This window comes from Herpailurus yagouaroundi, unplaced genomic scaffold, assembly GCF_014898765.1.
Source record: "Herpailurus yagouaroundi ecotype Mexico unplaced genomic scaffold, PumYag 29, whole genome shotgun sequence".
Lineage (NCBI taxonomy): Eukaryota > Metazoa > Chordata > Mammalia > Carnivora > Felidae > Herpailurus > Herpailurus yagouaroundi.
In genome coordinates this window covers 53077362-53092903 of record NW_024412377.1, presented here as the reverse complement: position 1 = coordinate 53092903, position 15542 = coordinate 53077362, and the positions used below count along the sequence as shown (strand labels likewise).

Sequence of the window (15542 nt, the reverse complement as noted above, 5' to 3'; positions counted from 1 at the left end):
TGGATAGGTTCTGGCACTTCCCTGCAAATCACTGTCTATTCTCAAGTAAACATTGGCTGAATAATAGTTTCCATGTTCATTTCTTTTTGCCTATTAAAAGTAAAAACAACAGCAACAAACAAACAAACAAACAAAAGCTTCATTTCCAGGCATACACAAGTGCTCATTTGGGGATTACCTTTCATTTTCCCCAGTTTTCCACAGAGATATAGATGCACTTAGTTTTCAAAATAAGGAAACAGTAACAGAAAAAAGACCCAAAGCCCCAAAAATACAACAGGGACTTTGGTAAACTGGTAATGATGCACCTCACCTTTTCAGAAATGTCACAATCCAACTCTACTCAATCATGTTCAAATGAAAATGAAGACCCCGATGTTTAAGATGTAAATATGTTTAAGATTTTCACATGAAAATTTTCAATTGTTCAATACTGACTAAAATTAAATGAAACTCATCCATGTCTAATGATTCATGCTCTAAGCTGGAGTTGGACAAGTGGCTACCAAGTTACAACCAATGACTCAATTTCCCTGTAAGTAAAATTACAATTGGGCTTGATCTTCAAGATTTAGCCCTAAAATTTTACCTTTCTCTATCCATCTCTTTCCACTCTCAGTACTGATACTACGAGCAAGAAATCACCAGCTAAGAAAGTATAATCATTAGGTGGTTATAATTGATGTCCATGACTGCATTGTCTGGTTAACAAGGAGCTATTACACAGCTCATGAATTACACATTGTCTTATATGTTATGTAGCTCTTCACCACTTACCAATGAAATTCCAGGTGCTTAGTGCTTTAAGTCATGTGAGCCTAAACATACTAGAAATCATGTTTGGAAACTATTCCAGTAAACTCAGAGCTCTTGACTGAAGCTTTATCTTCTAAACAAAGCCACTTATTTATTGTACTTCAATGTTCTTATAGAGCTGATAGAGAAGCATTTAAGGGCAAATCAATTCGATTTGTGATGGGGATGGAAGAACAACTGTAATTTTAAGAAAATGCTATTTTTAGTATTCTTTTTGTCATTATTCTGATAGATAATTCATAGCAAGGAAAAGCTAATTTTGGGGAAGATAAACTGGAAGACAAATATGAAAAATCAAACATTTATGATGTGACTCACCTGTTAATGAGAAGCACTGTCAATTTCTTAAACAGTGGAGATATCGATATATAAAAAAAAGAATTTAGTCATGTTTAAGATATTTGTCAATTATCTTTTCCTTGCACTTTCTGACCTATTTCTGCCCTTTGGGAATAGACTGTTCTTGCTTTTCTGAATGAGATAGATTACATGAGAGGTAGGTGAACATGGTAAACAAATTCTGGTCAGCCACTGCTTATATGTCCACCAAATTCTTTTCTGAGCTGTTTAGCACTGCAATGTGTCGTGACCTTCTTAATAAACTCTTTTTTGGAAAAAAAGTGAAATATTAAAAAAAAATTCCTCATTGCTGTCTGCTTCCCTTTTCAGTCTCTGATATGCTTAAATTTGCATATCTATAATGCTTGAATAGCATTATTTTCTGAAAGTGCAAAAATAAGAAGAGGAAATTAGTCAATTGCATCAAACAGAGTGAAAGGAATCATTAATGAGTTTGTGTGGAGAGCATGATGTCTGTAGACTCAGTATATCTCCCATTTTTATATTTTAATACTTATTTAATATTTTACATTTATTTGGGGCAGCAGCTTGACAGGAGGGCTCTATTAGTCATATCAGTCACATGGATGAATGTGTCTTTTAAATATGGCAAAGTAGGATTTTCGATTGAATTAGGAAACACCAAAGACTTGGATAAAAATTAATGTCTTGACCTGGTTAGTTCTCATAGACTGTCACAATAAAGTATTAATCCCCAAAATTACTGTAAATAGTAGTCATACAAACCCTTTATTAGGTTTTCTTTCTTATAAGAACAAATAGCAAATGCACTGGATCTGACAGTTTCTTAATTAAAACCTTATTTAGATAGTGACCAATTGGTCCACTAAGCAAGTGAATAGTATTAGCTCATAGGCAGTAAACATGCTTCTGAAAGATGAAAGGCTATCATTGCTAAATTGTTTCTCACTTGTTATTGCTATATACAACTATAATTCCTATTCTTATAAGTTAACATTTTTTGATGCATATATATAGGGTTATTGTATGGCTTCATTGCATTGTTTGTGTAATATTACCTATTTTCAAGCTTAAGAATTAACTTTTTCTTTTAATTAATTCATCTCTTTGCCTAATATGTTTATGAGAGGCAATGGGATAAAAATTTGGTATCTGGATAAATAACTCTGCTTTATTGAATATCCTTGAATAAATTATTTAGCCCCTCTAAACTTAAGTTGCTTCATGTGTCAAATAGCAAAAAAATGTATTTCTTAGAGGCTTGTTGTGAGAAATAATATGATAGCACACCATGTTGCACAGATGCTAGAAAGCCATAAAACCCATTGTTCCTTCCTAGCACACAACTGAGCTACATTTCCCAGACTCATTTTATCATCACGGGAACATACAATATTCTTGCCAGTGGAATGTAAGCATAAATAAAGTGTATCACCTTGAAGCCAAACAATTTTCCTTAGATTTCATATGACTTCCTATGCAACCTCTCTCTATCTCTCAAGCTCTGTCTCCCCACTAGGCAAGGTCAGAGCAACCTTGGAATTTAAAATTCTGATGTGGAACTTTTTAAAATGTAATATATAAATACTGCAGGGTTACAACTGAAAGAAAGAAAAACATAAAATTTTGGGTTAACATATATACCATCATATGTCACTAAAAACAAATACATGCATGGGACTGTTATTCCCCTTAAATTAAAAATGTAAAGGAGTTTGTTTCTGTATTTGACTTGCTTTGAAAACCTATTGAAAACTTGATGTAGAACATTCTAGGAAAACTTAATTTATATATAAAAAAAAAAGGCATTCCTACATTAGGACATCTATAGTGTAACTGTGGTGACATCAGAGGTTCTGGATAGGTCTAAGAACAAGGATTTCAAAGAAGCAACTAGTAAAATGCATTCATCTTATTATAAGCAAGGAACTTTCATCCCAGAGATGGCTATTCCTGGTCCAGCTCTCTTTACGTTATTCTTATGTTTTCTTCTATTGAAACCAAACTTATTTTTTTTTTCTAAATCAAAGCTTAAAAATAAAATAAAATTCAATTACTATGAAGTTTTCCATGGATTTATTTTAAGACATTACATTTCTTCAACTAGTTTGAAAGTATATTTTTGACTAAAATGAACTCACAGCTTATTGTGACCCAGTCACAGGAGACTGTGAGATGAATGCACAGTTGTTTCTATCCTACCAACTAGGTTTCTGAATTTTTTTGTTTATTTCAACCTCTTCAGAAAAAAAAAATACTGTTAACTTGTATCTTTTTTCCCCCTTTTCTTTCCCTTAAAATAGTTCACCTCCATTATGAGTAAAGTTTTCAAAAGTGTCCCCCTGGTTTGCCAAAGACATCTAAATTAAAACACATCGTGGAAGGTGGGAGTTCTTCCTTTTTTTTTTTTTCTACTTGGATAATTATTTGGCCAATACATATAGGCTGATACAGGTAGAGAAGGTTGGATTTGAGCTTGGTATTAAATAAGGAATACAGGACACAAAGACATGAAGTACGTACTACCTATACGTAGTATAGGAACACCTCAGGGGGTTAAGGGTATGGGGGAAGAATAGTGGTCAAGCTTTGAAGGTATAGGGTAAATTTTAAATATTTTAGAAATGAAGCAATGAACATGGACTCTATCCACAGAGCTGCTATTTCTAAAATTGTAGTCTGACCGGTACTCTTGGAAAGTAAGGTAAATTTAGTGATACAGGGACTTTTTATTTTAATATTTATGTATTTCTTATAATAGAAATTAGGAAAATACAATAAGCACATGGAATCCTAACCAACATGGTGAATTAAAGACAAAAAAGTAAATAATATCTAATGTTCATGGGTTCACCAAAAAATTTATGAGGATTTTCATGAAACACTGAAGTTTGCATCCTAAAGAAAATATGGAAGCTTTCATGGTATTCTAACATGGGAAGAATGTGATACATTCTTTGTGATTCAGAATGATGGCACTTGGATCACAGATTCTCCTAAGAAACTTATTTGCCCACTTTTGTAGCCCACACATCAGGATAAGAACATGAAGGAAAAAAGTTCTGCCTGATACTAAAAATCATGTAGATAATTTGGTGAACTGGCAATGGCAACATGATCAGAAAGAACAAGTCTTCTACTTTAGAGTAAACAATGAGTAATGAGAATATACATAGTAGAATTCTGCACTGCTTATTAAATTGAGAGAAATTTTGCAGGTTTATCAATATAATTGTCATAAACAATCAATTCTACAATTGCTACTCATCAACAACTCTAAGCAAGCCACTATACTAATAACATCATGGGTACAAAGATGATTAAAAGAAGTGAATTTTGTGAAATTTATGATTTATTGGAATGAGGGGTCAGAAAGGGGTAAATAAAAAGTGCCTAAGCCCTATGATCTAGCAATTGCACTATTAGGTATATACTCAAAGTATTAAAAAAAAAAACAGATTCAAAGGGGTACATGAACCCCAATGTTTACAGCAGCATTATGAACAATAGCCAAACTATGGAGAAAGCCCAAATGTCCATTGACTGATGGATGAATAAAGAAGATGTTGTATATATACGTATACACACACACACACACACACACACACACACATACACACACACACACAATGGGATATTACTCAGCCATCCAAAATAATGAAATCTTGCCATTTGCACTGATGGAGCTGGAGCTGGAGTGTATTATGCTAAGCGAGAAAAGCCACTCAGAGAAAGACAAATACCATATGATTTCACCCAGATGTGGAATTTAAGAAACAAAACAGATGAACACATGGAAAGGGGAGGGGGAAAAGAAGAGAGGGAAACAAACCATGAGACAGAGGGGGTGGGGGAGGGGCCAGATGACTGAGGGGTATCAAGAAGGGCACTTGTGGTGAACACTGGGTGTTGTATATAAGTGATAAATCACTGAATTCTAACTCCTGAAACCAATATTGCCACTGTATGTTAACTAACTAGAATTTAAATCTAAATAAATAAATAAATAAATAAATAAATAAATAAATAAATAAATAAAATTAGTAGGGAAAAAAGTGCCTTAAGCAACACAAAGCAGAAATTATGTCTTCATAAAGTGGGTGAAAATGCTCTGAGGGAGAATTAATGGAATGATGATGATGATGATAATTATTAATAAGAATGTCTTCTATTACAGAGTCTTTTCTGTGTGTCAGAGAAAGTTTTAAGCATTTTTAATTGAGTGTATTACTTAATCCTCAGAACAATCCTGAAATATTGGCGATACTGAGCTTAAATATATTAAATAATTTATACAAGTTAATATTCAAACTTGAGCTGCCTGACTCCAAGAGTACACATTTAAAAATTGCTCCAAGTTGTTTTGATGAAAGGTAGTAAAGACCTCGTTGAGGAGATGCTATGCTTTTAAGCCTTAAAGTCATAAAGAAGGTAGAGAGGATTTGTGAAGCCATTCAGAGAAGAAAAATTAAGATTCAGTGTGTGTATAGGATTGGCTATTTATATTCAGAAAAATATAGTTGGATTAGTTCTGTCACAAGGTGGGAAATTATAGAAAACAATGTTGGAAAGTTCCTGAGAACAAAAGCTTGTGCTTAATTGACCTACTAAATTCTTGAAACATGGTGAAAGTTGTGTTTTCAGAAGATCCATTAGACCACAGTGGGAATAAAATAGCATAATAATTAAAAGCACAAGTCTAGGAGCAAATCACTTGAACTCATAGCCCAGGTTTTGTAACCGATCCCTGCAGTAAATGAGCCTCTAGAAGTCTGTTTCCTCATCCACAGTGATACCTTGGGTGTGATGTGTAGGAAATAGGACCATGGCTATGAAAATTCAACTAGGTTGTTTGGATAAAAAGTTTGCTACAGTACATGTAGTTAGTGCTCAGTAGGCACTAGCTTTTATGATTAATGTGTAAAAGATAGACTGTGGAAGAGAGAGACTGACAGCAGGGACATAACTTAATAGGCTACCAACACAGTCCAGATGGGAACAGACAAATCCTGAACTAGGACAGGGGCATTGGCAACAGAAAAGAGGACAGTTACACAAGATGCTTTAGAGGCATAAGTGCCTTTGTGATTCATTAGAGGTGGGAGGTAGAGACATGACTCTAACTGTTCACGCCTGGCTCACTGAGACAATGATGGTGCTATTCCCAGATGCAGAGCAATTATAAAGACATGATGGTTTGGAGGAAAAATCATGGATGCAGAATCTGTTTTGATATATTGACTGTGAACTAAAGATGTTCTTCAAGTCATATCCATCTACCACCAAGGCAATATTATTCTCAAGTATGATACAGATGTGACTGGCGGGAAATTAAGAAGGTTCAGGTGGTGTGAGCAAAGGTTGTCACTGATGACATTGAATTACATGGTGAGAAGATTCTTTCCTGAGAAATGGTCCTTCTACTCTTCTGTTTACATCAATGAAATGTTTTACTTTGGTGCCAGCTGCAATTTCCCATTTCTCAAATATCTTTCCTTCCCTCATTTTCAATATACTCAGTCTGCAGAACACTAATATATGCACTTAAAATTAAGAACATTTTTTCGCTTTTCATTGTATTTTTGCATCAACTTCTATTGTGTCAAATGCTTCTGCTTTTTCATTATGGCCGTAATATGAACTTTCTTTTTAAAAATTAATTTTACTAAAAACAATAATGAATCAATTTAAAGAAAAAAATACTAAGGAATCAGCAGTATAGTCATCACTTGAATATAATAAAGTCATGAGAGGTGAGCTTGAATGAATGAAGGTTAGAAAGCCTTGCAGTAAGCTAGGTCAGATATTAGGCAATATTATCACCCAGTTTTGACCAAGGCTTCTTAAACTGATATACATTTATGGTAAGTCTAGGAGAAAATCACATTGTAATAATGTATTTAAAAGGAGTATAAATTTAAAAGGAGTATAATTTGATCTGATAATTTCCCAATAAAGCTGTTTTTATAACTTCCTTGTAGATATTAACTAGTTGTAAAGCTCTGCTTTGAAGGTAAGAAAGGCATCAGAAATCAAACAAAAGGTCATGCAGAAACTTCAAGTCATTACAAAATCAACTGTCATGAGAATCAGGCTGCCTCTCAGCATTGGTGTTAAGTTTCCATTCAGTCCTTTCTCTTCACAAATACAACTAAGATGGTGCTGCACACAAAATACAAACCAACAAGAGCAGGGAGTGAACAACAAGACCAACAGGGAGGCTAACCACCGTATTAAAATTCACAAATGATGCAATCAATTAAATCATGCTACTCAGTATCAAATCTGATATCAGTGCAGTCTTGCTTTGATTTCCCTAGGAAGATTAATAGCTTTGTGGCACCTTGGTAATATTTCTTGCCATGCTTTAAGTAAGTAGGTCATTTTCTTCTGGAAATATCTCATAATAGACAGTAAATACTCTAGATCATTCTCAAGATGAAATATTGGGGAGGGAATGATTTAGGCCCTATGATATAAAGCCAACACTTCCCTTACCAGCATTTGGTTTTAATGCCCCTCTGGGCTCAAATGACTAAAAAGACTGGCCAGTCATCAGTTTTGGGGTTCTGTTTTAGGGTGCTGGAGCAATTACAGAAATATGAATATACAACACAATTTAATGCCCAATTTCTCATTCTGGAAGCATGCAGACTTAGAAATTATTTTTACACATGTTCTTCCTTTCACAGATGGAAAACCAGTTCTAAGGCAATCCTAAATCTTTTTTAGGGACCAAATAAAAGACTGTTCTAGTACTTGATGTTCAGGATTTGCAGTGAATAAGGGAACAGAAGGCCACTTTTCAAAAATATACTCAAGCATTTCTTTGACCTTCTTTTATATTCTTTTTGCAAATTAAGAGAGTTGGAGAAATATGCAAACACTGTTGATAATAGTGTTAAGACCAGATAGTTCTTTGATTTGGAGAATGATGGTTATGAAGATATAATCTTAAATTTCTATTTTTGCATAGGTCCTTAACTTGCTTCTCTGTGTATAGCAGACCAAGACCTTATTCCAAATTAGTCAACACAAAAGTATATTCTATGAATTTCAGGGAAAAAACTCAGGTTTGTGCAAATAAATCAACAGAAAACAATTCAACTCACAGGAATATATATCAAAATACATGTCTTAATAGACATTAAGTTGAGAACCCATCATTTATATTTGAAACTGGGACATATCAAACTCAATTTTAAAAGGAGTAGCTGGAATAATTTGCTTGGAGTATGTACTCAACATTGCAGAGGGTTTATACTGGCCACCCAGGAGACAGATATGGTCTCTGAAATAGGCTTAAATTATATCACATGGGTTTTCAAATAAATTCAATTAATGCCATTAAAATCCATGATACTTGTTGTAAAAATAAAGATTTTTAGTTTCTCTTAAGAAATCTGAGCTCCTGACCACGTTAGGTCCCACACGCACTTGTATTAGTAAAAGCTACTATTTATTGAATGCTCACTAAGTTCCAGGTATCATTCTAAGCACTCTTCTTTTTTGTTTTTTTTTTGTTTTTTGTTTTTTGTTTTTTGTTTTTTCCTTTATACACACAGTATGCCTGTGAAACAGGTTTTTTTGGTCCACATTAGTTATCTGGGAGATTTAATCCCTGAGAAATTCAGTAATTTTCTCAATATCTATAGCTAGTAACTGATGCAGTTGGGGTTTGAAATGAGGCCTGTCCCTTATCCATAATAGAGCCAGTTCAAAATATTAAATTAGTGAATGCGGAATCAGTCCATATCGATTATGGTCACATTTCCGTACTTGCAGAAAGTTAATTTTCCCTGTGTGATTACTTTAAATGCTGCTATTTTAATATACCATAAAACTTATTTCCTAAAAGAAACATTACACCTACACCTAATAAATATTGTCTGCTTTTAAAATAATTGCTAGTCATTTTTGCTTAAAGAAATTAAGCAAATAAGTTACTAATCCAATTTTAATCCATTTTGCTTCAAACTGATAGAATCCATTTATATTTATCTATTATGCTAGAATACCAATTATAATTTTCTCTGGTAAATTAAAACACTTCATTTAATTTTCTGCATATCATTTGTATACAGGTATTGAAAAGTCTGTGAATTATTTATACCAGAATATTAACTCTGGAAGGGGTCACTCAAAATTGCTTTCAAGAGCATCTTACCAGAAGTTGTCTTCACTACTTCAGTGGTATTTCTCAGTCCAACAAATGAAAATTGATAAAGCCTCCACGATCTTGTGTCACCTACTTCAACAGAACTACGCTTCCATTGGTAGACAATTTCTTCACGTGGATAGCCATCTGCCATGAGATGGAAAAGCTCATATTTAAAATTATTTATAAATGAATGTATGTAGCAACCACCTTCCATGAACAAGACACTGAGGTAAGTATGAGAGAGATGGCGTTTTAAGTTAGAAAAGGATCTTGAACTAAAGAGCATCGCAATAGAGGAAATAAATACATGACATCTTATCCCAACAAGAAGTTAAGAAGTCATAAGGTCAAGATTACCCTTGAAAATAACTTAATTTGCATAGAAGATATGCTAAACATGGTTTCGGATATACTATACGCATGCTTTACATTGTCTGAGGTAAGATATAAAAAGTATCCAATATATGATAAATAGCACATATGCAAGATATTATTTTATGATGATGAGTAAACAAGGCAAGGTTTTGAGAGTCATGCAGAAACAGAAAATAATGGAAGAGGAGACTCAAATGCTTCTCCAGGGTATGCCCTTAGAGTGGAAGATGACTGAGAAAAATAACCTCAACTATTTACATTATTCTCTCTCTCTCAATTTGTTGGGACTTCACTTTAATACACGCAGAAATCTACAATTAACAGTAGTAAGTAGTGGGATGCCTGGGTGGCTCAGTCCATTAAGCATCCAACTCTTGATTTTGGTTCAGGTCATGATCACACGGTTCATGAGTTTGAGCCCCACATTGGGTTCTGTACTGACAATGTGAAGCCAGGTTGTCATTCTCTCTCTTTCCCACTCTCTCTGCCCCTCCCCCACCAAACTAAATACACTTAAAAAAAAAAGTAGTAAGTAGAAATGCCAAGGGGAAGATACCAATGAGCACTATGTAGATTCTGAAGAAGTTAATTATGTTCAGCCAAGAGAACAGAAAGCCTTCATGAGAGAGGTATTGCACTGATTATGTAGAGATTATCAGTACCATTTGCTAGCCATAATACCCTAGACAAATTTCTTTGTTTTTTTCCCTCAATTATTTGTTTCTTTATGGAGATGATGGTAGTACTTATTTCATGACTGATGGCCAATGTATAATTGTTGAGTGGATAAACATTATAAAGTAAATTATAGAATAAACTCTGTAGGGGTGCCTGGCTGGTTCAGTCACTAGATCATGCAACTCTTGATCTCAGGGTTGGAAGTTAAAGCCCCATGTTCCATGTAGAGATCACATAAAAATAAAATCTAAAAGAAAAGCATAAACTCAAGTAAAAACAGATAGATGGATGATAGATAAATGATAGATAGATGATAAATAAAACTAGACATCATCTCAACTATTTATGAACTAATAATGCTATATAAGTCTTAATTATGGAGGCTGATTGACTACCTGGAATAGGATCCCTAACGTCTTCCCTTTTTCTTTTCTTTTGGTCCAACTAGGCTTGTGTTGTGTGCTTATTAACTAAGATTCAAGAAAAAAGAAAGCATGATCCCCAGACTGGCATGGAGAAGGGGTAGGGGACAGGATGTGTTGAACCAAGAAAAAGAATAGTAATGTTAGGGAACTCCCTATGGAGAACATGTTGATGATTTAACTTTTTTGATAGCAGTAAGAAACATTAAGTTGTGTTTGGGTTCAGAAGACAAGTGTCCATCAGTGACCTAAAGACGCAGAAATCACCAGCTCTAGATTTTATCTGACTCAGAAGAGTAGTCCCAGTTGAAAAAATAATAGAAAAGAAGTCTCATCTCCTAAAGCTTGGGGAGGATTTTACTTAAAAATATTCCATTCTTGGATAAAGTAAAACATATGAAATAAGATTTATAATGGGAAATTTTATTTTTTTAATTTTCTTAATGTTTTATTTTATTTTTGAGAGAAAGAGAAGCAGAGCATGAGTTGCGGAGGGGCAGAGAGAGAGGGAGACATAGAATCTGAAACAGACTCCAGGCTCTGAGCTGTCAGCACAGAGCCAGATGTGGGACTCAAACTCATGAACCCATGAGATCATGACTTGAACCAAAGTCAGACGCTTAACTGACTAAGCCACCCAGGTGCCCCAATTTAATGGGAACTTTTCTAAATAGATATGATAGATAGTGATATTTTTCCTCTAGTTCCTTCTAGAATTTATGTAATGATGAACAGATGATTGCTGCTTTCATCATTGATTGTTTTTTTTTTGAAAGGACAGCTATTATTATTTAGTTGGTTTGTATGGGTCTCTGTCACTCCCTGCCTGGGAAATTCTACTTATAGAAATATAAACTTAAAATTCATAGTAAGTTTTTCATTCTGCCTAGTATCCATAGTTGTCAGACCAAAAATAAGAAAGAGGTGAGCAACCTAACGTGGACCTGAACAATTAGTGAGGCAAACATCGGGGGACACTGAAGCTTGGGTTTAGTTCAGGAAGGAAATTATCTATGAAGCTTAATTTGTATTATAATCATCACAGATCATTTTGCTATATAAACTATTTCCTGATAATAATAATAATTAATAGAAATAATAGAGCTTTTTACTGAATCCTATTGTGTGTGAGGTAGCATATCAAGCATTTTACATATATTACATCAACAAAACAATATTGTGGGAGGGCACATCTCAAAGTCTCTGCTGGGCACCTGAGATTGTGGACTCACTGCAAGATTTAATAATTTGCTCAAGTCTATAGTGATGGAGTTGGGATTTGAACTAGACCCAAAAGACACCAAAAACTAGTCTTTTATTCACTGGTAGATAACTAGTTCTAGATATTATTCAAACTCCATATGAAGTGGGTAATTTTCAATTTTGCTACCTTTAACGCATATACTGAAATCGAAATAAGCAGATGACACTGTAAGGGAGAGAACAAATAGCAAAGATGGTGCTACTCTCTTCTTCTGAGCCAATTGGGGGCAGGTGGGAGCCGGGAAGAAGGATGTAAAACCTACCATTATACCTTTCCATTGAGTTCAGGCCTGTCTTTACAATCCTTCTTGAGAAAGGTCTCTGGGTGGGGCGTCTGGGTGGCTCAGTAGGTTAAGCTTTGGACTTCAGCTCAGGTAATGATGTGGGGCCTGTGGGTTTGAGCCCCACATTGGGTTCTGTGCTGACACCTCAGAGCCTGGAGCCTGCTTTGGATTCTGTGTTTCCCTCTTTCTCTACCCCTCCCCTATATGTGCGCTCTCTCTCTCTCAAAAATAAATACAAATTAAAAAAAAAAAAAAGAAAAGAAAAATATCTCCAGGCAACCACTGTGAATTTATTAAAAATTTTTGCCCCAGTGAAAGCTACTTGTAAATTCTAATAAAATAGATCCTTTTTTGCAGGAAATCACTCTAATAGGGTTAAGCTGGTATTATGATGAAAGTAACTGTCAAAATCTTCAAAGTCAACAACATTGCTTGTTTCTGCATTCTCTAGGAGTATCCCAATTAGTTGGCATTGCAATTAGGAAACTGTTGGTGAGAGAGGATACAGAATACAGAATGAGATTACTTACAGCTGGAAAACTCCAAGGGGCAGGAATGTTCGTCCATTGGAAAATTGTGCAACTGCAACTGGCACTCTGCATCAATTGTCAACCTAAACAGAAGGATATGAAACACAAATAGAAAGAGTTTAGACACAATTTTAAGAATGTACATGAATGCAATTTTTAATGACTATTCTTCATCTTTGTTCCTGGAGAATATATCTCATATTCCTATTGATAATTCAAGGTGATTCTCCCTGAAGAAACCCACCAAGTCCAGGAGAAAATTACTTAAGACTTAATGTAGTCATTTTCACAGAACAAACAATAGGATCTCATTGGCTTCAATTCCATTTTTTCCAAAATTTATGACCACGTAATTTTTTTGGCAAATTAATTGCACACATGAGATTGCTTGGTGAATATATTTAACTTAACAGAACAAATTGTTTTAGGAACTTAAGCTCATTTACTGTTTGCATGTAAATTAATGCTGATAATTCTCAGATCTTATCTGCTAATTAAAGCAGAACCTTCTGTTTGTAAGTACTTGGTAGCTGTTAGATTTAAATTACTATATGTGAGTTTTAACATACTTATATTTCACAATGGAGTATTATGCATTCTTATAATGGAACACTATGAAGCCATTAGACAGGATGTTACAGAGTAGAAGAATACTTAATAGCAAACAAGAAATGTTAAATACACATATACAGACATGTTCCAAAAATGTTTGCCAGTGAACCTCAATTAGTTTGCATCTGGGGTGTTTATTAAAGTTACAGATTTTCTGGATCTCGATATAGGCTAGGACTCTAGGATGGAGAAATTTAATGGTGTCCCAGATGTTTTGGACCATCTTTGGACAAGTAGGAATATACTCTAAAATTCTAATGGCAGTTGGTTGATTATTTTTAAGGTTTCTTATTTGTTAGCTATATTTCTTACAAAGTACAGAGAATAATCTTGAACTAATAAAAGTATTATTTTATAAATATTAATTTATTTTAAAAGATTTTATAACTCAGCATAATTATTAATTGGGGAGATTTCATTTTTCTATGGTATAATAGAGCAACTACTGATCTTAAAATATAAGTAATAATTATTCAGCCTTTAATCGTCTATGTGACACTGGGCATGATAAATTTTTCTCTCATTTAATAAATGTTATTATCGCTTTAATGTACTTTAACTTGTTCAGTCACAAAACCAGCAGCACAGTTGAGATTTGAACCCAAGATTATTTGTCTCTAAACCCGAAGGTTTTAATCATTGTCATTCAATAATTATATGCTCTTCCAAAGAAAAGGTTAGTTTTATTTGTAAGTGAAATTATAATTAATTTGATATTTTATTATTTTCAAGTTCAACTGGAATTATTAAAATTGAAAACACCTTTAGAAAGATTGCAGATACAAAAATAGATACACACATAGATAATCTGTGCACACACAAATATTCATAACTTACAGATTGGCAACAAGAATAAAATCATCTCTATAGATTCACAACTCATTCAAACTTTGAATCTTACAAGTGGAATTTTTGAAGTAACTTCCATAATTAAATATTGGATACAGATTCTGCAAGTTATTACAAGTTAAAAAATGACTACAGTTATGAGGACAATAAAGGGACTTGAGATAGTGTGAGTGACTCAATTTTGCAAAAGCTAGACTGAGCTCTGATATATCAAACTTTGACTTCCACTAGATTCTAATTTCAATCACTACCTTATCTCTCATTTAATGAAACCCATGATGAATACAAACTATATGCAATGAATTTCTTTTGTAATTGTAGCCATTTTTCCTAGTTACTGATCTTGGGTGGGGGAATGTGTCATGAGGGTGGTGGTGCCTTATTTCCAATAATCTCCATCAATTCCTACCTAATTCCTCTAAATAAAAGTGTAACCAAGTAAAAACATTAAACTTACTAATAAAGCTTTGAGATATACCTTCTAGCACCAAGACCCCTGCAACCAGATAGCTGCCCTTAAGTCATATACATAGAAATTCTGGAGAGCTGCTCTAATTCATATTGATAGTCAAATAGAGCTAAGAACCAAAGTCAGATCTGTCTGGTTCTTAAGTTTATATACTTACCTATTATTATGTTTAATAATATACTCTCACCCATTTGAAACCTCAACATAAAAACATTTTAAATGCACGTAAGTATAAGGGGCGCCTGAATGGTTCAGTAGCTTGAGTGTCCAAATTCAGCTCAGGTCATGATCTTGCAGTTTGTGAGTTCGAGCCCCACATTGGGCTCATTGCTGTCAGGGCAGAGTCGGCTTCAGATCCTCTGTTCCCCCTCTCTGCACCTGCCCCGTTTGCACTCTCTCAAAAACAAACATTTTTAAAATAATAAATAAATAAGTAAATAAGTAAATAAATAAATAGATAGATAAAATAAAGTGCTAAGATAATGGCATACAGCAATTTAAGTAGAAAATCTCCCAAAAGTTATTTCATATTTAAGTTCTGAAAATAAAAGATACCTCCTTCAACTTATCCCTAAAGAAGTCTATTCCCAAAATAGCCAATAAATTAAGTCAAATAGCCTATCAGTGTAGTGGGGAGTGGGTGCTGGCAGATAGAACTCATTGTAGTTACTTGCTATTGTGCAGAAAAGAAAAGGAGGTACAGGAGATCTCCACACCAAAATTTCTCCTTTAGCAATGGTTTCCTTGGAAACAGAGACATTT

The 15542-nt window shown here is 34.1% G+C and overlaps 1 protein-coding gene across 2 annotated transcripts in view; it reads right to left on the bottom strand.

The window, feature by feature from the left end:
* GABRG2 (gamma-aminobutyric acid type A receptor subunit gamma2) overlaps positions 1–15542 on the bottom strand; it is a 116430-nt gene that overhangs the window by 61602 nt on the left and 39286 nt on the right. For both annotated transcript variants that reach the window (XM_040444079.1, XM_040444090.1), the window contains exons 5-6: positions 12851–12933; positions 9305–9442 (exon numbers count right to left, since the gene is read on the bottom strand). In XM_040444079.1, coding sequence (XP_040300013.1) covers positions 9305–9442; positions 12851–12933 — 221 coding nt within the window. The remainder of the gene's footprint in view (positions 1–9304; positions 9443–12850; positions 12934–15542) is intronic.